Raw genomic sequence first — 24091 nt, 5'->3', positions numbered from 1 at the left:
CGGGAGAGGTGTGGAGGGAGGGAGGGAGGGGATGAACGTGATTAGATTTCTCTCCCCCCCCCCCCCCCCAGATGGGAGCGGAGGACCAGCGTTCAATAAGTTATCCGCAGACGGCAGGGGGGCCTTGGGCTTTAGATCAAGGAGCATTTGGAAGTGCTGGTCTTCTGTTGCCTGTCCGTCAGTGCCTTGGAGCCCGGCGATCCGATGCCCTGCCACGAGAGAATGTTTTATAGTCAAGTATTCAAGATTCAATTCGATGTCGCGCGCGCCAATTAAGCCATCCCGACTACGCGTGCCGTCCGTACCAAAGATACTAGAGGAGCAAGATGAACCACTCGTTGAAACCAAAGATACTAGAGGAGCAAGATGAACCACTCGCTGAAATCAAAGATATCAGAGCGAACGGCGGGTTTTGCCTACTAAAATGGCGGGCGTTACGCTCCTTGGCGTACTACACTTCGGTATAGGCGATTTCAACGGAGTGGTCCATCTTGTTCCTCTAGTATCTTTGGTTGAAAATGCCTATACTGAAGTGTAGTACGCAAAGGAGCGTAACGTCCGCCATTTTAGTAGGCAAAGTCCACCATTTTAGTAGGCAAAGCCCGCCATTTTAGTAGGCAAAACCCGCCGTTCGCTCTGCCTCGCGCAGTGTAATCAGTGTTTTGGGGGAACAGTATGTGTGATGAAACCATTAGAATGCAGAATATATCTCATCTACCAATTCGCAGATTTTTGTTATTTTTCTTTTAAAAATGTTTCTGCAAGTTTCAGCCCACTAAAATGGCGCCGTGACATACTATGGTTTTTAGGGTCGAGTGGTCTATCTTGCTCTGCTCTATTATCTTAGGTCTGTACGGAGTTTGTACGTTCTCCCCGTGACCTGCGTGGGTTTTCTCCGAGATCTTTGGTTTCCTCCCACACTTCCCAAGGTTTGAAGGGAAATTGGCTTGGTAAATGTAAAAATTGTCCCTTGTGGGTGTAGGATAGTGTTACCAAGCCAATTAACCTTCAAACCTGCACGTCTTTGGAGTGCGGGAGGAAACTGAAGATCTCGGAGGAAACCCACGCAGGTCACGGGGAGAACCCGCAAACTCCGTACAGACAGCACACGCGGTCGGGATCGAACCCGGGTCTCCGGCGCTGTAAGGCGGCAACTATACCGCTGCGCCACCGTGATCGCCCCTGTGACTTGTGAACTTATGAACGGTGATCCTTCCACCGTGGGGGGGGGGGGGGGGGGGGGGCGGGAGGGGAATCGTGGGCTGAGCATCAACGAGCAGCAGACAAACTTACAAACCCCAGCAATAAACAAACTTACCGACTTCTTGTTCGATTTCATCAATATGTCTTGAGCCAGCGACTGGAACGCCTGTTGGAAAAGAGACGCAAAAATCACAAACTTAAACACGGGGCAACATGGAGGCGCAGCGCCCTGATCTTCCAACCTACCCTCATTAAGGGCATTGCACTTTTTCTTTGGAACCGCAATGCCGAAAAACTATTTTTTTCACTCTGTGGTATTTGTGTCGTTTGTTTCGACCAGTTTAGTTTCGAGATACAGCACAGAAACGGGCCCTTCAGGTCCGCGCCGACCAGCGATCCCCGCACATTAATACCATCCTACACACATTGGGCGCATTCCCAATCTCGTTGTTCCCCTGTACAATGACAATAAAGGTATATTGTATTGTATTGTATAAGGGACAATTCACACTTATACCAAGCCAATTAACCTACAAACCCGCACGTCTTTGGAGTGTTGGAGGGAACCGAAGATCTCGGAGAAATCCCTCGCAGGTCACGGGGAGAACGTGCAAACTCCGTACAGACAGCACCCGTAGCCGGGATCGAATCTGTTGTACTGTGTAAGGCTTGATTGTATTTGTGTATACCTGGGGTGGCGCAGCGGTAGAGTTGCTGCCTCACAGCGCCAGAGTCCCGGGTTCGATCCTGACTACTGGTGCTGTCTGTACGGAGTTTGTACGTTCCACCGCTTGGGTTTTCCCTGGGTGCTCTGGTTCCCCCCCCGCAGAGTAAGACCTGTACACTGTGGACGGCTCGATTGTAATCACCTGTAGTTTTTCCGCTGACTGGATAGTAGGCAACAAGAAAGCTTCTCACTGTGCCTCGGTTCACGTGACCATCAACGGAACTCAAACTAAAAGGCTTGGAGGAATATGGGCCAAAGGCAGGCAGGTGGGACTTGTGTCGATGGGGCATGTTGGTCGGTATGGGCAAGTCAAGAGAGTTAGGATTGTCTTAATGTCATATGTTCCAGTTAGAGCAATACAATGACTTGCTGCAGCACAACAGAATATGTAAACATAGTACACTGTAAACATAGAAAATAGGTGCAGGAGGAGGCCATTTGCTATCGAGGGCGTGCAGCGTAGGTTTACTAGGTTAATTCCCGGAATGGCGGGACTGTCATATGTTGAAAGACTGGAGCGACTAGGCTTGTATACACTGGAATTTAGAAGGATGAGAGGAGATCTTATCGAAACGTATAAGATTATTAAGGGGTTGGACACGTTAGAGGCAGGAAACATGTTCCCAATGTTGGGGGAGTCCAGAACCAGGGGCCACACAGTTTAAGAATAAGGGGTCGGCCATTTAGAACTGAGATGAGGTAAAACTTTTTCAGTCAGAGAGTTGTGAATCTGTGGAATTCTCTGCCTCAGAAGGCAGTGGAGGCCAATTCTCTGAATGCATTCAAGAGAGAGCTGGATAGAGATCTTAAGGATAGCGGAGTCAGGGGGTATGGGGAGAAGGCAGGAACGGGGTACTGATTGAGAATGATCAGCCATGATCACATTGAATGGCGGTGCTGGCTCGAAGGGCCGAATGGCCTCCTCCTGCACCTATTGTCTATTGTCTATTTGGCCCTTCGAGCCAGCACCGCCATTCATTGTGATCATGTCTGATCATCCACAATCAGTAACCCGTGCCTGCCTCCTCCCCATATCCCTTGATTCCGCTAGCCCCTAGAGCTCTATCTAACTCTCTTTTCAATTCATCCAGTGAATCGGCCTCCACTGCCCTCTGTGGCAGAGAATCCCACAAATTCACAACTTTCTGGGTGGAAACTTTTTTTTTCTCACCTCAGTTTAAAATGGCCTCCCCTTTATTCTTAGACTGTGTGTGTGGCCCCTGGTTCTGGACTCCCCCAACATTGGGAACATCTTTCCTGTATCTAGCCTGTCCAGTCCTTTTATAACTGTATACGTTTCTATGAGGTCCCCTCTCATCCTTCTTAATTCCAGTGAAATATAATATAAACAAGAAAAAAAGATCAGCGTGTGTATATATACACTCACAGCGGATCCAATAAATCATCCGCCAACATTTCCGTCACCTACAACGGGACCCCACCACTGGCCATATCTTCCCATCCCCTCCCCTCTCTGCGTTCCGCAGAGACCGTTCCCTCCGTAACTCCCTGGTCCACTCGTCCCTTCCTACCCAAACCACCCCATCCCCGGGCACTTTCCCCTGCAACCGCACGAGATGCAACACCTGTCCCTTTACCTCCCCCCTCAACTCCATCCAAGGACCCAAACAGTCTTTCCAGGTGAGACAGAGGTTCACCTGCACCTCCTCCAACCTCATCTATTGCATCCGCTGCTCCAGATGCCAACTTATTTACATCGGCGAAACCAAGCGCAGGCTCGGCGATCGCTTCGCTGGACACCTGCGCTCGGTCCTCGTTGACCAAACTGATCTCCCGGTGGCCGAGCACTTCAACTCCCCCTCCCACTCCCAGTCTGACATTTCTGTCATGGGCCTCCTCCAGTGCCATAGTGAGACCCACCGGAAATTGGAGGAACAGCACCTCATATTTCGCTTGGGCAGCTTGCAGCCCAGTGGTATGAACATCGACTTCTCCAACTTTAGATAGTTCCTCTGTCCCTCTCTTCCCCTCCTCCTTCCCAGATCTCCCTCTATCTTCCTGTCTCCACCTATATCCTTCCTTTGTCCCGCCCCCCTGACATCAGTCTGAAGAAGGGTCTCGACCCTGAAACGTCACCCATTCCTTCTCTCCTGAGATGCTGCCTGACCTGCTGAGTTACTCCAGCATTTTGTGAATAAATACCTTCGATTTGTACCAGCATCTGCAGTTATTTTCTTATACACACAAATACACACACACACACACACGCATACATCTATATATATAAGAAAAAAAGATCAGTGTGTGTATATATACACACACAAATACACACACTCACACACGCATAAATATATATATAAGAAAAAAAGATCAGTGTGTGTATATATACACTCACAGCGGATCCAACAAATCATCCGCCAACATTTCCGTCACCTACAACGGGACCCCACCACTGGCCACATCTTCCCATCCCCTCCCCTCTCTGCGTTCCACAGAGACCGTTCCCTCCGTAACTCCCTGGTCCACTCGTCCCTTCCTACCCAAACCACCCCATCCCCAGCCAATAGAATGTTGGCCTTCATAACAAGAGGAGTTGAGTATAGGAGCAAAGAGGTACTTCTGCAGTTGTACAGGGCCCTAGTGAGACCGCACCTGGAGTACTGTGTGGAGTTTTGGTCTCCAAATTTGAGGAAGGATATTCTTGCTATTGAGGGCGTGCAGCGTAGGTTTACTAGGTTAATTCCCGGAATGGCGGGACTGTCATATGTTGAAAGACTGGAGCGACTAGGTTTGTATACACTGGAATTTAGAAGGATGAGAGGGGATCTTATTGAAACGTATAAAATTATTAAGGGGTTGGACACGTTAGAGGCAGGAAACATGTTCCCGATGTTGGGGGAGTCCAGAACCAGGGGCCACAGTTTAAGAATAAGGGGCCGGCCATTTAGAACAGAGATGAGGAAAAGCTTTTTTAGTCAGAGAGTTGTGAATCTGTGGAATTCTCTGCCTCAGAGGCCAATTCTCTGAATACATTCAAGAGAGAGCTAGATAGAACTCTTAAGGATAGCGGAGTCAGGGGGTATGGGGAGAAGGCAGGAACAGGGTACTGATTGAGAATGATCAGCCATGATCACATTGAATGGCGGTGCGTACAGGCTCGAAGGGCCGAATGGCCTACTCCTGCACCTATTGTCTATATATACACACTCACAAATACACACACACACACACACACGCATAAATATATATATATGTGTGTGAGTGTGTATATAGACAGGAGTGGATCGCCACCTCACATCCTGGATTCTGGACTACCTCACCAACCGACCACAGTATCATATCATATCATATCATATCATATATATACAGCGCGGAAACAGGCCTTTTCGGCCCACCAAGTCTGCGTCGCCCAGCGATCCCCGCACATTAACACTATCCACGCCTTCATCACCTCCCGTCTGGACTACTGCAACAGCCTCCTCTATGGCGCACCCTCAGAAATCATCAATAAACTTCAATACATTCAAAACTCCGCTGCCCGTCTACTCACACACACCTCGATCCGTGACCATATCACCCCCGTACTTTATAAACTCCACTGACTCCCCATCCACCAGAGAATCCAGTACAAAATCCTCCTCATAACCTACAAAGCCCTCCATAACCTGGCCCCATCCTACCTGACCGACCTCCTCCACAGGCACACTCCTACCTGCACCCTCCGCTCTGCCGCTGCCAATCTCCTATCCCCCCACATCCGGACCAAACTCAGATCCTGGGGGGACAGGGCTTTCTCCATCGCTGCTCCCACCCTATGGAACTCACTACCCCAAACCGTTAGAGACTCCTCCACACTCACCACATTCAAAACATCGCTGAAGTCTCACCTGTTCAGTACTGCCTTCAACCACTGAAGGTCACCTCACCTTCTGTCTCCTTTCTCTGTTCATTTATTTATTTATTTATTTATCTATTTATTCATTTCCCTATGTTCTCAAAATCTCTGTAAAGCGTCTTTGAGTATATGAAAAGCGCTATATAAATAAAATGCATTATTATTATTATTATTATTATCCTACACCCACTAGGGACAATTTTTTACATTTACCCAGTCAATTAACCTACATACCTGTACGTCTTTGGACGTAGGGGGCTAAGGACCTGGTCTCGGACATGGTGGTCTGCAACACTGGGGTTCCGCAGGGAACAGAGTTAGTGCCATTCTTTTTTTTTGTCTTCTTTTTTTCTGATGTGGATTAAAGATTTATTTTCATTTTCCCCAATTCCAACAGGCGAATACAAATTTGCTATTGATTAGCACTGGCATGCATAAATGACCCCAGAAGGCTCAGACTTCTTACAGCTCCAAAGAAACGATTTGCTCCACTTTTGATTTTTCTCGGCAGCCTGCCTTGCACAAGTTCAAAATCAAGCCTTACAAAGAATGCCCTTAATAACCCAATTGAAACACTCCAGAAGATTTTTTAAAGCAATTTTAGCTGCATTTTCTTGAGTGCAAGTGTGGTATTTCTTCATTGTTTTATTAACTTTACACAGTTGTATCAGCAACCAGCATTTTTTTTCACATCAAAAACTGACTTTCTACCTTCATTTGTTTTTAGTCCCAACCTCCCTTTCTAGGTAAATAAGCTATTTCAGGAAAGCTTTTTAAACTTCCAGTAACATTGAACTTCAGTGACAATCGTGTGGCTGCTTTGCTACTTTAAGACTCCAGTTATTTGCAGAGTCCACCCATTATTAACCTGCTAAAGTCTCCCCAAAGAATAGAAGAATACAATTCTTGTGTGGCTGCGCCTAACGGCTGTGGCTCGCTGGCAGTCTGTCTGTATTTTTTCCTTTTTTTTTTGTTTGTGTGTCGGTGTTGGGTTGGTTTTTGTTTCTGTTTTTGGCTGTGTATGTGTGTGGGGGGGGGGGGGGGTGGAAACCTTTCTTTTATTAGGTCTCTTCCCCGGGGCGCGCAGGGCCTTCCATCGCCCGCGGGGCCTTCCATCGCCCGGCGCGGCTCGGCCGCTGGACTTAACATCGCCTGGCGCGGCTCGGCCGCGGGGCCTTCCATCGCCCGGTACGGCCGTGGGACGTTTCAGCGCTCAGTGCGGCTCGGCCGCGGGGCCTTCCATCGCCCGGCGCGGCTCGGCCGCTGGACTTAACATCGCCAGCGCGGCTTGGCCGCGGGACGTTTCAGTGCCCGGTGCGGCTCGGCCGCGGGACGTTTCAGTGCCCGGTGCGGCTCGGCCGCGGGGACTTCCATCCCCTTGCGGGGGCTGTGCGTGTCGGTCGCCTCGGTAGGGGTCGAGCTGTCTGTCCGTGGGCGCGGGGGGGGGAAGAGAGTGGAAGTTTTGTTGCCCTCCATCACAGTGAGGGGGTGTTTGGTGTCACTGTGATGGATGTTTGTGTTGGGGTCGTGTGTCCTGTGTTCTTTTCTTTTTTGTTGTGTTCTGTGACTGCTGTAATTTCGTTCGGTATCTGTACCGAATGACAATAAAGTTCTGTATTCTGTAGAAAAACTCCTTTGTACATTTTTAGAGCAAATTAGGGAATGAGATCCATAAAGAACATGCCAGCAAACTCAAATGTAGACCATATGGTTATGATAGATGACATTACTCAGATACCAAATGGGGCTAGCACCATTCTTGTTCACCCTGTACACTGCGTACTTCAGGCACAGCTCCTCAGACTTCCATCTACAGAAGTTCTCTGACGATTCTGCCATCGTTGGCCTCATCGCGGACGACGAGGACAGGGCGTACAGAGAACTGATTTGTGGACTGGTGCCAGCGGGGAAAACCAGGGAGGTGGTGGTAGATTTCCGCAGGTCCCCCGACACCGGTGAACATCCAGGGAATGGACATCGAGAGGGCGGATTCTTATAAGTACCTGGGTGTCCACCTCAACAGTAAACTGGACTGGACTGAAAACGCCGATGCGCTATACAGAAAGGGCCAGAGCAGACTTTATCTGCTGAGGAGACTCGGGTCCTTTGGAGTGCAGGGGGCACTCCTAAGGACCTTCTACAACAGTGGTTGCATCGGCCATTTTCTATGGAGTGGTCTGCTGGAGCAGCAGCATCTCAGTGGCGGAAGGGAAGAGACTCGACAAGCTGGTCAGGAAGGCCAGCTCTGTCCTGGGTTGCCCCCTCGACTCAGTGCAGGCGGTGGGAGAGAGGAGGATGATGGGAAAGATAACATCGCTGCTGGACAACGACTCCCACCCCATGCAGGACACTGTCACTGCACTGAGTAGCTCCTTCAGTGACAGACTCCTTCACCCCAAGTGCGTGAAGGAGAGATATAGGACGTCCTTCCTTCCCGCTGCTGCAAGACTGCACAACCAGCACTGCTCCCAGCAGACGAGTCAACAGTAACAGCCAAGAACACACAGAAAACTGATGACAATTTATGTATCTTTTACTTATAATGATCTGTCTTTCCAGGTGAGACAGAGGTTCACCTGCACCTCCTCCAACCTCATCTATTGCATCCGCTGCTCCAGATGTCAACTTATTTACATCGGCGAAGCCAAGCGCAGGCTCGGCGATCGCTTCGCTCAACACCTGCGCTCGGTCCGCGTTGGCCAAACTGGTCTCCCGGTGGCCGAGCACTTCAATTCCCCCTCCCATTCCCAGTCTGACCTTTCTGTCATGGGCCTCCTCCAGTGCCATAGTGAGGCCCACCGGAAATTGGAGGAACAGCACCTCATATTTCGCCTGGGCAGCTTGCAGCCCAGCGGTATGAACATCGACTTCTCCCACTTTAGATAGTTCCTGTGTCCCTCTCTTCCCCTCCTCCTTCCCAGATCTCCCTCTATCTTCCTGTCTCCACCTATATCCTTCCTTTGTCCTGCCCCCCTGACATCAGTCTGAAGAAGGGTCTCGACCCGAAACGTCACCCATTCCTTCTCTCCCGAGATGCTGCCTGACCCGCTGAGTTACTCCAGCATTTTGTGAATAAATACCTCCGATTTGTACCAGCATCTGCAGTTATTGTCTTATACTATATATATAATTGATCTCTTGCTATCCACTTTGCCGCTGTAACACTGTAAATTTCCCCGGCGTGGGACGAATAAAGGAATATATATTATTATATTATATACACACACGTATGTACACACAAAAAACAAACTGTAATAGTGCGACAATAATAATAGTCTTAGCTCAGAGCTTATGAGAGGTTGTAGTGTTTAATAGCCGAATGGCTGCAGGGAAGAAGCTATTCGTGAACCTGGACGTTACACTTTTCAGGCTCCTGTACCTTGTTCCCGATGGCACGGGATGAAACGAGAGTGTGTCCAGGGTGGTGTGGGTCTCTGGGGATGCTGGCTTGCGATGGAATGAAGGGGGTTAAGTTGGGATTGAGTAACATAAGAAAATAACTGCAGATGCTGGTACAAATCGAAGGTATCTATTCACAAAATGCTGGAGTAACTCAGCGGGTCAGGCAGCATCTCAGGAGAGAAGGAATGGGCGACGTTTCGGGTCGAGACCCTTCTTCAGACTGATAATAGACAATAGACAATAGACAATAGGTACAGGAGTAGGCCATTCAGCCCTTCGAGCCAGCACCGCCATTCAATGCGATCATGGCTGATCACTCTCAATCAGTACCCCGTTCCTGCCTTCTCCCCATACCCCCTCACTCCGCTAACCTTAAGAGCTCTATCCAGCTCTCTCTTGAAAGCATCCAACGAACTGGCCTCCACTGCCTTCTGAGGCAGAGAATTCCACACCTTCACCCCTCTCTGACTGAAAATGTTCTTCCTCATCTCCGTTCTAAATGGCCTACCCCTTATTCTTAAACTGTGGCCCCTTGTTCTGGACTCCCCCAACATTGGGAACATGTTTCCTGCCTCTAATGTGTCCAATCCCCTAATTATCAATAAGATCCCTCCTCATCCTTCTAAATTCCAGTGTATACAAGCCCAATCGCTCCAGCCTTTCAATATACGACAGTCCCGCCATTCCGGGAATTAACCTAGTGAACCTACGCTGCACGCCCTCCATAGCAAGAATATCCTTCCTCAAATTTGGAGACCAAAACTGCACACAGTACTGATGTAAATGGGCGACGTTTCGGGTCGAGACCCTTCTTCAGTCTGATCCGAAACGTCGCCCATTCCTTCTCTCCTGAGATGCTGCCTGTCCCGCTGAGTTACTCCAGCCTTTTGTGAATAAATACCTTCAAGTTGGGATTGAGGGCCTGTTTCCAGGCCGTGTGACTCTATTTCGATTTTTAGATTTAGATTCTGCAGCGCGGAAACAGGCCCTTTCGGCCCACCGAGTCCGCGCCGCCCAGCGATCCCCGCACACTAACATTATCCTACACACACCAGGGACGATTTTTACATTTACCCAGTCAATTAACCTACAAACCTGCACGTCTTTGGAGTGTGGGAGGAAACCGAAGATCTCGGAGAAAACCCACGCAGGTCACGGGGAGAACGTACAAACTCCGTACAGACGGCGCCCGTAGTCAGGATCGAACCTGAGTCTCCGGCGCTGCATTCGCTGTAAGGCGGCAACTCTACCGCTGCGCCACCGTGCCGCCCTATGAAACTAGACTAAGTGGCAGGGAGAAGATAAGACACACAATAAAGCTGAAGTAACTCAGCGGGGTCAGGCAGCATCTCTTAGAGAGAAGGAACGGTCGACGTTTCGGGCCGAGACCCGTCTTCAGACTGCGGCAGGGGTTCCGATTTCTCGGTTGCCGCCCTCGTAAGGCGGGGCAAGCGGAGGTGAGGAAGGCTCAGCTTAAACCCGGGGACCAGCTTGTTCAGAAGCCGCTCGACCAGACGGATAAACGGACTCACCTCTTCCACGTTCAAACTCGACTTGGCACTGGTTTCGAAGAATCGGATGCCGTGATCCTTGGCCAGCTGGAGGCGAGAGAACGAGAGGCAAGATGAAGGATTAATACAGCGCGTAGTTACCTGGGACAGAGCGTTCTCCCCAGAGATGCTGTGGATCATCTCCAGAGATGAGTGAGACAATAGACAATAGGTGCAGGAGGAGGCCATTCAGCCCTTCGAGCCAGCACCGCCATTCAATGTGATCATGGCTGATCATTCTTTATCAGCACCCCGTTCCTGCCTTCTCTCCATACCCCCTGACTCCGCTATCCTTAAGAGCTCTATCTAGCTCTCTCTTGAATGCATTCAGAGAATTGGCCTCACTGCCTTCTGATGCAGAGAATTCCACAGATTCACAACTCCCTGACTGAAAAAGTTTTTCCTCATCTTCGTTCTAAATGGCCTACCACTTATTCTTAAACCTGGAGTACTGTCTGCAGTTTTGGTCTCCAAATTTGAGGAAGGACATTCTTGCTATTGAGGGCGTGCAGCGTAGGTTCACCAGGTTAATTCCCGGAATGGCGGGACTGTCGTACGGTGAAAGACTGGAGCGACTGGGCTTGTATACGCTGGAATTTAGAAGGATGAGAGGGGATCTTATTGAAACATATAAGATTATTAAGGGATTGGACACGCTAGAGGCAGGAAACATGTTCCCAATGTTGGGAGAGTCCAGAACCAGGGGCCACACAGTTTAAGAATAAGGGGTAGGCCATTTAGAACGGAGACGAGGAAAAACTTTTGCAGTCAGAGTTGTAAATCTGTGGAATTCTCTGCCTCAGAAGGCAGTGGCCAATTCTCTGGATGCTTTCAAGAGAGAGCTAGATAGAGCTCTTAATGATAGCGCAGTCAGGGGGTATGGGGAGAAGGCAGGAACGGGGTACTGATTGTGGATGATCAGCCATGATCACATTGAATGGCGGTGCGTACAGGCTCGAAGGGCCGAATGGCCTCCTCCTGCACCTATTGTCTATTGTCTATTGAATGAATAAGCTTATTGGCCAAGTATGTGCGCATACAAGGAATGTGCCTTGGTACTCCGCTCACAAATGACAACACAAAACGTACCGTCGACAATTAAGAATAAAGCATAACCATATCAAAACAATAAGGACACAACATTACGTTCTAAACTTGTGGGTGAAAATAAACCAGAGCAAAAAAAGAGACTACAGACTTTGGTTATTGAGTAGAACTGTCACTCGTGGATAAAAGCTGTTTTTATGTCTGGCTGTGGCTGCTTTGACCGTCTGGAGTCTCCTTCCAGAGGGAAGTGCTTCAGAGAGTTTGTGGCCAGGGTGAGAGGGGTCAGAGGTGATCTTGCCCGCTCGCTTCCTGGCCCTTGCAGTGTACAGTTGTGCCTGTCCACCACCGAGGGTAACATGCCTTGAAACACTGATATATTGAGTTTACAGAGAGAATGTGCATGCACTAGACACACAAACACACAGCTAGCTGGATAAATGCACACACACACATACAGATCGATAGATGCACACACAGACACATAGACACATAGACACACACACACACATAGGCACACACACTGCAGATACACACACATACAGATGGATAGATGCACACACAGACACATAGACACACACATAGACACACACACACACACACATACAGATGGATAGATGCACACACAGACACATAGACACACACACACACACACATAGACACACACACTGCAGATACGCACACATACACACATACAGATGGATAGATGCACACACAGACACATAGACACACACATAGACACACACACACACACATACAGATGGATAGATACACACACACACATAGACACACACACACACATACTGGCACACACACGCACACACACGCACACAGACACATGCAGATGTATAGGAAAATAACTGCAGATGCTGGTACAAATCGAAGGTATCACAAAATACTGAAGTAACTCAGCGGGTCAGGCAGCATCTCAGGAGAGAAGGAACGGGTGACGTTTCGGGTCTTGAGATGCTGCCTGACCCGCTGAGTTACTCCAGCATTTTGTGATACATGCAGGTGGATAGATACACACACACAGACACACACACACATACTGGCTGGCAGACACACACGCAGATGGATAGATACATAGAACCCCCCGCCGCACACACACACACACACACACACACACAGACCCTCACGCACAGACACATAGACGTACACACACACAGATGGATAGATGCTCACAGACCTACACACACGCACACAGACACACACAGTCGGATATACGCACACACAGATGGACAGATGCGCACAGACCCATGATACCTTCGGTTTGTACCAGCATCTGCAGTTATTTTCCTTCACAACTTAACACGTTCATTCAGGAAGAAGAAAGACGGACCCACCTTCTCTGCCTTCTCCAGAGGCACCTTCCGTTTATTTTCCATATCGCTTTTGTTTCCCAGTAACATCCTCTCCACCGTTGCAGATGCATTCTGTGCCCGGGGGGGGGGGGGGGGGGTGGGGGGGGATGGGGGAGAAAAAACACACAGCCAATAAATTAGAAACAGAAATAAGGTGCAGGAGTCGGCCATTCGAGCCAACACCGCCATTCAATACGATCGTGGCTAATCGTAGAAACATAGAAAATAGGTGCAGGAGTAGGCCATGCGGCCCTTCGAGCCTGCACCGCCATTCAATATGATCATGGCTGATCATCCAACTCAGTATCCCGTACCTGCCTTCTCTCCATACCCCCTGATCCCTTTAGCCACAAGGGCCACATCTAACTCCCTCTTAAATATAGCCAATGAACTGGCCTCAACTACCTTCTGTGGCAGAGAATTCCACAGACTCACCACTCTCTGTGTGAAGAAATGTTTTCTCATCTCGGTCCTAAAAGACTTCCCCCTTATCCTTAAACTGTGACCCCTTGTTCTGGACTTCCCCAACATCGGGAACAATCTTCCTGCATCTAGCCTGTCCAACCCCTTAAGAATTTTGTAAGTTTCTATAAGATCCCCCCTCAATCTTCTAAATTCCAGCGAGTACAAGTCGAGTCTATCCATCCACAATCAGTTCCCCCATTCCTGCTTTCTCCCCATATCCCTTGATTCCGTTAGCCCTACAGAGCTCTATCTAACTCTCTCTTGAAAACATCCAGTGAATCGGCCTCCACTGCCCTCTGTGGCAGAGAATTCCACAGATTCACAACTCTCTGGGTGAAAAAGGGTTTTCCACATCTCAGTCCCAAACGGCCGACCCCTTATTCTTAAACTGTGTGTGGCCCCTGGTTCTGGACTCCCCCCAACATCGGGAACATGTTTCCTGCATCTAGCCTGTCCAATCCCTTAAGAATTTTATATGTTTCTATGAGATCCCCTCTCATCCTTGTAAATTCCAGCGAATACTAGCCCGGTCGACCCATTCCTTGCTTAGAAGGTTCCGGAAGTTCGGTCTGTCCTCCCACACAACTTCTACAGATGCGCCGCAGAAAGCGTTTTATCGAGATGCACCACAGACCGCGGTTTGGTCCAAGACCGCGAGAAATTGGTGCGAATTGTGGGCGCAGCCCGGACCATCGAGCAAACCAACCTCCCTCCCATCGACTCCGTCTACACCTCACGCTGCCTCGGCAAGGCCAGCAGCATCATCAAGGACCAGTCTCACCCCCGGTCACTCCCTCTTCTCCCCTCTCCCAAGCAAGAGGTACAGAAGCGTGTGAAAACGCGCACACCTCCAGATTCAGGGGCAGTTTCTTCCCCGGCTGTTATCAGGCAACTGAACCGTCCCACCACAACCACCAGAGGGCGCCGATCACTGCGTACGCCCGTTCCACCCCACACACACACGCACACTGCGGACAATTTACAGGGCGCAGAGGCCAATTGGCCTACAAACCTGTGGAAAGACGGACCTTTGTAGTGTGGGAGGAAACCGGAGCGCCCGGGGAAAACCCAGGCGGGTCGCGGGGAGAACGTACAAACTCCGTACAGGCAGCGCCCGTAGTCGGGATCGAACCCGGGTCTCCGGCGCTGTGAGGCAGCAACTCTACCGCTGTGCCACCGTGCTGCTAGTTCAGCCCATCAAGTCCACTCCGCCATTCAATCGCGGCTGATCCATCTCTCCCACCCAACCCCATTCTCCTGCCTTCTCCCCACAACCCCTGACACCCGCACTAATCAAGAATCTATCTATCTCTGCCTTAAATATATCCACTGACTTGTGGCCTCCACAGCCGTCTGTGGCAACGAATCCCACAGTGGGTCGGTGTGGGGACAGGTTGTGGAGGGGAGGAAGCTCGGAGCAGTAGACACTGGTCTGTCGTAAGTTGTACAGTTGTACAGGGCCCTAGTGAGACCGCACCTGGAGTACTGTGTGCAGTTGTACCGGGCCCTAGTGAGACCGCACCTGGAGTACTGTGTGCAGTTTTGGTCTCCAAATTTGAGGAAGGATATTCTTGCTATTGAGGGCGTGCAGCGTAGGTTCACCAGGTTAATTCCCGGAATGGCGGGACTGTCGTATGTTGAAAGGCTGGAGCAATTAGGCTTGTATACACTGGAATTTAGAAGGATGAGGGGGGATCTTATTGAAACATATAAGATAATTAGGGGATTGGACACATTAGAGGCAGGAAACATGTTTCCAATGTTGGGGGAGTCCAGAACAAGGGGCCACAGTTTAAGAATAAGGGGTAGGTAGGCCATTTAGAACGGAGATGAGGAAGAACTTTTTCAGTCAGAGAGTGGTGAAGGTGTGGAATTCTCTGCCTCAGAAGGCAGTGGAGGCCAGTTCGTTGGATGCTTTCAAGAGAGAGCTGGATAGAGCTCTTAAGGATAGCGGAGTGAGGGGGTATGGGGAGAAGGCAGGAACGGGGTACTGATTGAGAATGATCAGCCATGATCACATTGAATGGCGATGCTGGCTCGAAGGGCTGAATGGCCTACTCCGGCACCTATTGTCTATTGTCTATTGTAAGCTCATTCATTCCAGGAGCAGAATTAGGACATTCAAGTCTACTCCGCCATTCAATCACGGCTGATCTATCTCTCCCTCTCAACCCCACTCTCCCGCCTTCTCCCCATAACCCCCGACACCCGTACCAACCAAGCGGCCTGGGGAGGAACTGTAGATGCTGCTTTAAACCAAAGGTAGACGCAAAATGCTGGGGGAAAACTCAGCGGGACAGGCAGCATCTCCAGAGAGAAGGAACGGCTGACGTTTCCGGTCGGGACACTTTCTAAGACTGGAAAGACCGGGCTTGTATTCACTGGAGTTTAGAAGGATGAGAGGGGGATCTTATAGAAACCCCGTATAAAATTTATAAAAGGACTGGACAAGCAAGATGCAGGAAAAATATTCCCAATGTTGGGGGAAGTCCAGAACCAGGGGCCACACACACACACAGTCTAAGAATGAAGGGGAGACCATTTAAAACTGAGATGAGAAAAAACTTTTAAATCCAGAGAGTTGTGAATTTGTGGAATTCTCTGCCACAGAGGGCAGTGGAGGCCGATTCACTGGATGGATTTAAAAGAGAGTTAGATAGAGCTCTAGGGGCTAGCGGAATCAAGGGATGTGGGGAGAAGGCAGGCACGGGTTACTGATTGTGGATGATCAGCCGCGATCACAATGAATGGCGGTGGTGGCTCGAAGGGCCGAATGGCCTCCTCCTGCACCTATTTTCTATGTTTCTATGTCACCTGTTCCTTCTCTCCAGAGATGCTGCCCGTCCCGCTGAGTTACTCCAGCATTTTGTGTCTCTCTGATCGAGGGGTCTCACCTCTTTAATACTCTTCATCCAGTTCTGGATGTTCTCGAAAGACTTCTCGTCCGTGATGTCATAGACCAGTATTATGCCCTGTGTGAGTAAAACAAGCTGCGTTTTAGTTTAATTTAGTTTAGAGATACAGCGCGGAAACAGGCCCTTCGGCCCACCGGGTCCGCGCCGACCAGCGATCCCCGCACACACTGACACCATCCTACACCCACGAGGGACAATTTTTTACATTTATACCAAGCCAATTAACCTACAAACCCGCACGTCTTTGGAGTGTGGGAGGTGACCGAAGATCTCGGGGAAAACCCACGCGGGTCACGGGGAGAACGTGCAAACTCCGTACAGACAGCGCCCGTGGTCGGGATGGAACCCGGGTCTCCAGCGCTGCATTCGCTGTAAGGCGGCAACTCTACCGCCGCGCCACCGTGGCCGCCCTGTGCTGTGAACAATTGCAAAGACATTTTTCCAAAGGGGGCTTGTCACTAGGAATTTATTTGTTCAATCGTTATTGTGACTGGCGCAAGTGACCGTAGTCGCCAACGCCCCTCGTGCTTACGGAAGAACAGAGCGGGTGGGGGGAGAGGTAAAAAGGAGAGAAAGTAAAACGGAGAGAGAGAGAGAGAGAGAGAGAGAGCGAGAGAGTAAAAGAGGAGAGATCGAGAGAGAAAAACAGAGAGAGAGAGAGAAAAAAGAGGAGAGAGATCGAGAGAGAAAAACAGAGGGGAGAGAAAAAAGAGGAGAGAGATCAAGAGAGAAAAACAGAGGGGAGAGAAAAAAGAGGAGAGAGATCAAGAGAAAAACAGGGGAGAGAAAAAAAGAGGAGAGAGAGGGAGAGAGAAAAACAGAGAGAGGGAGAGAAAAAAAAGAGAGAGATCGAGAGAGAAAAACAGAGAGGGGGAGAGAGAAAGTAGGGATGGGGAGAGGAAAAGTAGGGAGAGGGGGAGATGGAAACCAGAGAGAGGGGGGGGAGCGAAAAAGGAGAGGGGGAGAGAAAGCAGAGAGAGGGGGAGTGAGAACGAGAAGGCGAGAGTAGAGAGAGAGAGAGCGAGAAGGAAAGTGGGCGAGAGAAGGAGAGAGTGAGTGAGCGAACTGGAGAGAAGGGAAGAGCGCATGAGGAGAGAGAGAGCAAGAGAGAAAAGGGAGGGAGAGAGAGAGAGAGAGAGCAAAGAGTGAGCGTGAGGGAAAAGGGGAGAGAGGAAAAGAGGTGAGGGAAGAAAAAAGGTGCGTGGAGCGAGCAAGATAAATGGAGAGAGAGAAAAAAGGGGGAGAGTGAGAATAAAGAAGGAGAAAAATAAGGGGAGAGAGCGATAGGGGAGAAATAAGGAGAGAGAGGAAAGGAAAGTGAGAGAGAAAAAAGGAGGGAGAGAGGGAGCGAGAAGGAGGGAGAGAGAGGGAGGGAGGGGGGAGGGAGAAGGGAGGGAGGGAGAGAGGGAGCGAGAAGGAGGGAGAGAGAGGGAGGGAGGGGGGAGGGAGAAGGGAGGGAGGGAGAGAGGGAGCGAGAAGGAGGGAGAGAGAGGGAGGGAGGGGGGGAGAGAGAAGGAGAAGGGAGGGAGGGGGAGGGAGATAATAGACAATAGGTGCAGCAGGAGGCCATTCGGCCCTTCGAGCCTGTACGCACCGCCATTCAATGTGATCACGGCTGATCATTCTCAATCAGTACCCCGTTCCTGCCTTCTCCCCATACCCCCTGACTCCGCTATCCCTAAGAGCTCTATCCAGCTCTCTCTTGAATGCATTCAGAGATTTGGCCTCCACTGCCCTCTGAGGCAGAGAATTCCACAGATTCACAACTCTCTGACTGAAAAAGTTTTTCCTCATCTCCGTTCTAAATGGCCGACCCCTTATTCTTAAACTGTGTGTGGCCCCCTGGTTCCGGACTCCCCCCAACATTGGGAACATGTTTCCTGCCTCTAACGTGTCCAACCCCTTAATAGTCTTATACGTTTCGATAAGATCCCCTCTCATCCTTCTACATTGCAGTGTATACAAGCCGATGGGAGGGAGGGAGGGAGAAGGAGGGAGGGAGGGAGGGAGGGAGGGAGGAGAGGGAGAACGAGAAAATAAAAAGGAAACGATAAGATAGAGAAGCAATGTAGGGAATAAGTTGTCAAATGTGCAGGGCGTGCATACCATCGCCCCTCTGTAGTACGCGGTGGTGATAGTTTTGAACCTCTCCTGTCCAGCAGTGTCCCTGATGGAGAATAGACGGAACAGGAGTCATTTTCTCGAGCAAACAAAGTGAACTTGCCCAAAGCTCGGAGTTTAGTGTGGCTCAGACACACACAGCGGGGAAACAGGCCCTTCGGCCCATCGAGTCCGTGCCGACCAGCGATCCCCGCACACTAACACTACCCTACACGTGCGTGCGCGCGCACACACACACACACACCACACACACACACACACACACACACACACACACACACACACACACACACACGCGGCATTCATTTTTTTACATTTAAACCAAGCCAATTAGACAATAGACAATAGGTGCAGGAGGAGGCCATTCGGCCCTTCGAGCCAGCACCGCCATTCCGATACTGGTACAAATCGATGGTATTTATTCACAAAATGCTGGAGTAACTCAGCAGGTCAGGCAGCATCTTGGGAGAGAAGGAAGGAATTAATAATCTTATACGTTTCGATAAGATCTCCTCTCATCCTTCTAAATTCCAGTGTATACAAGCCCAGTCGCTCCAGTCTTTCAACATATGATAGTCCCGCCATTCCGGGAATCAACCTAGTAAACCTACGCTGCGCGCCCACAATAGCAAGGATGTCCTTCCTCAAATTTGGAGACCAAAAGTCGGGATGGAACCCGGGTCTCCGGCGCTGCATTCGCTGTGAGGCAGCAACTCTACCGCCGCGCCACCGTGACCGTTACTTACCAGACCTGCAATTTGATCTTCTTCCCACCGACGTCCACGGTTTTGATCTTAAAGTCAATACCTGGGGAAGACGAGGAAAGTTTAGTTTAGTTTCGATTCGTTTGGAGAGGGTCCAGAGAAGGTTTACAAGAACGATCCCAGGAACGAGCGGGTTAACGTACGATGAGAGTTTGCCGGCACAGAGCCTGTGCTCGCAGGAGTTTAGAAGAACGAGGGGGGGAAGAGACCTCATTGAAACGTACCGAATAGTGAAAAGCCTGGATAGAGCGGATGTGGAGAGGATGTTTCAACCAGTGGGAGAGTCTAGGACCAGAGGGCACAGCCTCAGAATTAAAGGATGTTTTAGGGAGGAAATGAGGAGGAATTTATGTAATCAGGGGGCTAGTCAGACTGGTCGGAGAACTGGGGAGAGATGGAGAGAGAGGGAACGCAAGGGTTACTTGAAGTTAGAGGAGTCAGTGTTCATACCGCCTAAGCGAAATATGAGGTACTGTTCCTCCAATTTGCGCTGGGCCTCACTCTGACAATGGAGGTGGCCAAGGACAGAAAGGTCAGTGTGGGAGTGGGAGGGGGAGTTGAAGTGCTGAGCCACGGGGAGATCAGGTAGGTTCAGGTGGACTGAGCGGAGGTGGACTGAGGGAAACGATCGCCGAGCCTGCGCTTGGCCTCGCCGATTTACCGGAGTTGTCACCTGGAACAGCGGATGCAGTAGATGAGGTTGGAGGAGGTGCAGGTGAACCTCTGCCTCACCTGAGAAGACTGTCGGGGTCCTTGGAGGGAGTCGAGGGAGGGGAGGTAAAGGGACAGGTGTTGCATCTAAGGACATTTACAGACAATTGCAATCTTTTAACGGAACACAAGGGCAGTGGGTCAGAACAAGGGGCCACAGTTTAAGAATAAGGGGTCGGCCATTTAGAACTGAGATGAGGAAAAAAGTTTTCAGTCAGAGAGTTGTGAATCTGTGGAATTCTCTGCCTCAGAAGGCAGTGGAGGCCGATTCTCTGAATGCATTCAAGGGAGAGCTGGATAGAGCTCTTAAGGATAGCGGAGTCAGGGGGTATGGGGAGAAGGCAGGAACGGGGTACTGATTGAGAATGATCAGCCATGATCACATTGAATGGCGGTGCGTACAGGCTCGAAGGGCCGAATGGTCTCCTCCTGCACCTATTGTCTATTGAATCCACATTATTCTCCCCCCTCCCTCTCACGCACGACAATCCCCTCTGTTCCCTGAACCGTTAGGTCTTGGCGAACCGGGGATTGCACTCAGTGGCAGAGTCTGCTGCCTCACAGCACCAGAGACCCGGCTTCCTTCTCCCCCCCCCCCCCCCCCGACCCGCGTGGGCTTTCTCCGGGCGCTCCGGTTTCCTCCCACACTCCAAAGACGTGCGGGTCTGTAGGTTAATTGGCTCCCTGTAAATGAGGGCGGCCACGGTGGCGCGGCGGAAGAGTTGCTGCCTTACAGCGAATGCAGGCGCCGGAGACCCGGGTTCCATCCCGACCGCGGACGCTGCCTGTACGGAGTTTGCACGTTCTCCCCATGACCTGCGTGGGTTTACTCCGAGATCTTCGGTTTCCTCCCGCGCTCCAAAGACGTGCGGGTTTAAATTGGCTCGGTGTAAATGTAAAAATTGTCCCCGGTGTGTGTGTAGGATAGTGTTAGTGTGCGGGGATCGCTGGTCGTCGCGGACTCGGTGGGCCGAAGGGCCTGTTTCCGCGCTGTACCTCTAAACTAAACTAAAACTAAATTGTCCCCCAGCGGGTGGGATAGAACGAGTGCGCGGGGATCGGTGGTCGGCGTGGACTTGGTGGGCCGAAGGGCCTGTTTCCACGTTGTATCTCTAAAACTGATACTAAGAGGCTTTTGGTACACTGGCCTTACTCGTTCAGGGTATGGAGTATAGAAGTTAGGACGATATATATTACAATTTAGTTTAGAGATACAGCGCGGAAACAGGCCCTTCGGCCCACCGGGTCCGCGCCGACCAGCGATCCCCGCACACTAACACTATCCTACCTACACGCACTAGGGACAATTTTACACTTATACCAAGCCAGTTAACCTACAAACCTGCACGCCTTTGGAGTGTGGGAGGAAACCGAAGATCTCGGAGAAAACCCACGCAGGTCACGGGGGGAGAACATGCAAACTCCGCACAGACAAGCGCCCGTAGTCGGGATCGAACCCGGGTCTCCGGCGCCGTGAGGCTGCAACTCTACCGCTGCGCCACCGTGTGTAAGGCGTTGGTGAGGTCGCATTTTGAGTATTTGGTCACCCTGCTACAGGAAGGATGTTATTAGGCTGGAAGGAATGCAGGGAGGATTTACGCGGATATGCCAGGACTCGAGGGACTGAGCTAGAGGGCGAGGCTGAGCAGGGTAGGACTATTTTTAGGAATGCAGGAGACCGAGTGGGTGATCTTATGAAGGCGTTTTCAACTCCTGAGGAGATTCGATGTTTAGAGTCTTTTACTCAGGGGAGGCAATAGACAATAGGTGCAGGAGGAGGCCATTCGGCCCTTCGAGCCAGCACCGCCATTCAATGTGATCATGGCTGATCATTGTCAATCAGTACCCCGTTCCTGCCTTCTCCCCATACCCCCTGACTCCGCTATCCTTAAGAGCTCTATCTAGCTCTCTCTTGAATGCATTCAGAGAATTGGCCTCCACTGCCTTCTGAGGCAGAGAATTCCACAGATTCACAACTCTCTGACTGATTTTTTTTTATCCTCATCTCCGTTCTAAATGGCCTACCCCTTATTCTTAAACCTGGAGTACCATGTGCAGTTTTGGTCTCCAAATTTGAGGAAGGACATTCTTGCTATTGAGGGCGTGCAGCGTAGGTTCACCAGGTTAATTCCCGGAATGGCCGACCCCTTATTCTTAAACTGTGCGGCCCCTGGTTCTGGACTCCCCCAACATTGGGAACGAGTTTCCTGCCTCTAACGTGTCCAACCCCTTAATAATCTTATACGTTTCGATAAGGCGGATGAGGAACCCGAGAACATGGGTCTGCAGTGGCGCGGCGGTAGAGTTGCTGCCTCACAACGCCAGAGGCCCCGGAGTTCAATCCTGACGCCGGGTGCTATCTTTACGGAGTTTGCACGTGAGAGGGAGGGAATGCCGGGGTTATTTGAAATTTGAGAAATCAATGATCATACTGCTGGGTTGCAAGCTGCCCAAGCAAAATATGAGGTGCTGTCTCTACAATTAACAGGCCTCAGAATTAAAGGACGTTGAAAGACTGGAGCGACTAGGCTTGTATACACTGGAATTTAGAAGGATGAGAGGGGATCTTATCGAAAGTATAAGATTATTAAGGGGTTGGACACTTTAGAGGCAGGAAACATGTTCCCAATGTTGGGGGAGTCCAGAACCAGGGGCCACAGTTTACGAAAAAGGGGTAGGCCATTTAGAACAGAAATGAGGAAAAACCGTTTTCAGTCAGAGAGTTGTGAATCTGTGGAATTCTCTGCCTCAGAGGGCAGTGGAGGCCAATTCTCTGAATACATTCAAGAGAGAGCTAGATAGAGCTCTTAAGGATAGCGGAGTCAGGGGGTATGGGGAGAAAGCAGGAACGGGGTACTGATTGAGAATGATCAGCCATGATCACATTGAATGGCGGTGTTGGCTCGAAGGGCCGAATGGCCTACTACTGCATCTATTGTCTATTGTCTTTTGTTCCTTCCGGAAGGAGATGAGGGGAATTTCATTAGTCAGAGGGTGGTGAACCCGTGGAATTCTTTGCCACAGACGGCTGTGGAGGTCAAGTCAATGGATATTTTTGAGGCAGAGATTTTATCTCTGAGAGTCTATCTAACTAACTCTCTTTTAAATCCATCCAGTGAATCGGCCTCCAGAGATTTTATCTCTGCCTTAGAGATTTTTGATTTGGTGAATCAAATTCTTGATTAGTACGGGTGTCATGGGGAGAAGGCAGGAGAATAGGGTTAGGAGGGAGAGAGAGACCAGCCATGATTGAGTGGCGGTGTAGACTTGATGGGCCGAATGGCCTAATTCTGAGGCTGTGGCCTCTGGTCCTGGACTCCCCCACAAGTGGAAACATAGAAAATAGGTGCAGGAGGAGGACATTCGGCCCTTCGAGCCAGCACCGCCATTCATTGTGATCTTGGCTGATCATCCACAATCAGTAACCCGTGCCTGCCTTTTCCCCATACCCCTTGATTCCGCTAGCCCCTATTTAACTCTCTTTTAAATCCATTCATTGAATCGGCCTCCACTGCCCTCTGTGGCAGAGAATTCCACAAATTCACAACTCTCTGGGTGAAAAGCTTTTTTTCTCACCTCAGTTTTAAACGGCCTCCCCTTTATTCTTAGACTGTGTGTGTGGCCCCTGGTTCTGGACTCCCCCAACATTGGGAACATTTTTCCTGCATCTAGCTTGTCCAGTCCTTTTATAATTTTACACGTCTCTGTAAGATCCCCCTCTCATCCTTCTAAATTCCAGTCCTCCCCACATCCAACTCTCTGTAACTCTTGATTCCTGGGATGGCAGGACTTTCATATGAAGAAAGACTGGATAGACTCGGCTTGTACTCGCTGGAATTTAGAAGATTGAGGGGGGATCTTATAGAAACGTACAAAATTCTTAAGGGGTTGGACAGGCTAGATGCCAGAAGATTGTTCCCGATGTTGGGGAAGTCCAGAACAAGGGGTCACAGCTTAAGGATAAGGGGG

At 50.3% G+C, this 24091-nt stretch overlaps 1 protein-coding gene across 1 annotated transcript; it reads right to left on the bottom strand.

Moving 5' to 3' along the window:
• Positions 1-72: 72 nt before the first annotated feature.
• On the bottom strand, positions 73-19449 carry LOC144612264 (ras-related protein Rab-13-like). Its single transcript, XM_078431822.1, has 7 exons — positions 19394-19449; positions 18633-18693; positions 16506-16583; positions 13129-13218; positions 10721-10786; positions 1319-1369; positions 73-209 (listed from the first exon to the last, which is right to left on the bottom strand). The coding sequence occupies exons 2-7, from the start codon at positions 18633-18635 to the stop codon at positions 132-134; spliced, it is 366 nt and encodes a 121-aa protein (XP_078287948.1). The 5' UTR covers positions 18636-18693; positions 19394-19449; the 3' UTR covers positions 73-131.
• Positions 19450-24091: the final 4642 nt, after the last annotated feature.

This window comes from Rhinoraja longicauda, chromosome 44 (assembly GCF_053455715.1).
Source record: "Rhinoraja longicauda isolate Sanriku21f chromosome 44, sRhiLon1.1, whole genome shotgun sequence".
In the NCBI taxonomy this organism is placed as follows: Eukaryota; Metazoa; Chordata; class Chondrichthyes; order Rajiformes; family Arhynchobatidae; genus Rhinoraja; species Rhinoraja longicauda.
The sequence above is the reverse complement of the archived record's forward strand: the minus strand, read 5'-3'. Positions and strand labels throughout refer to the sequence as shown.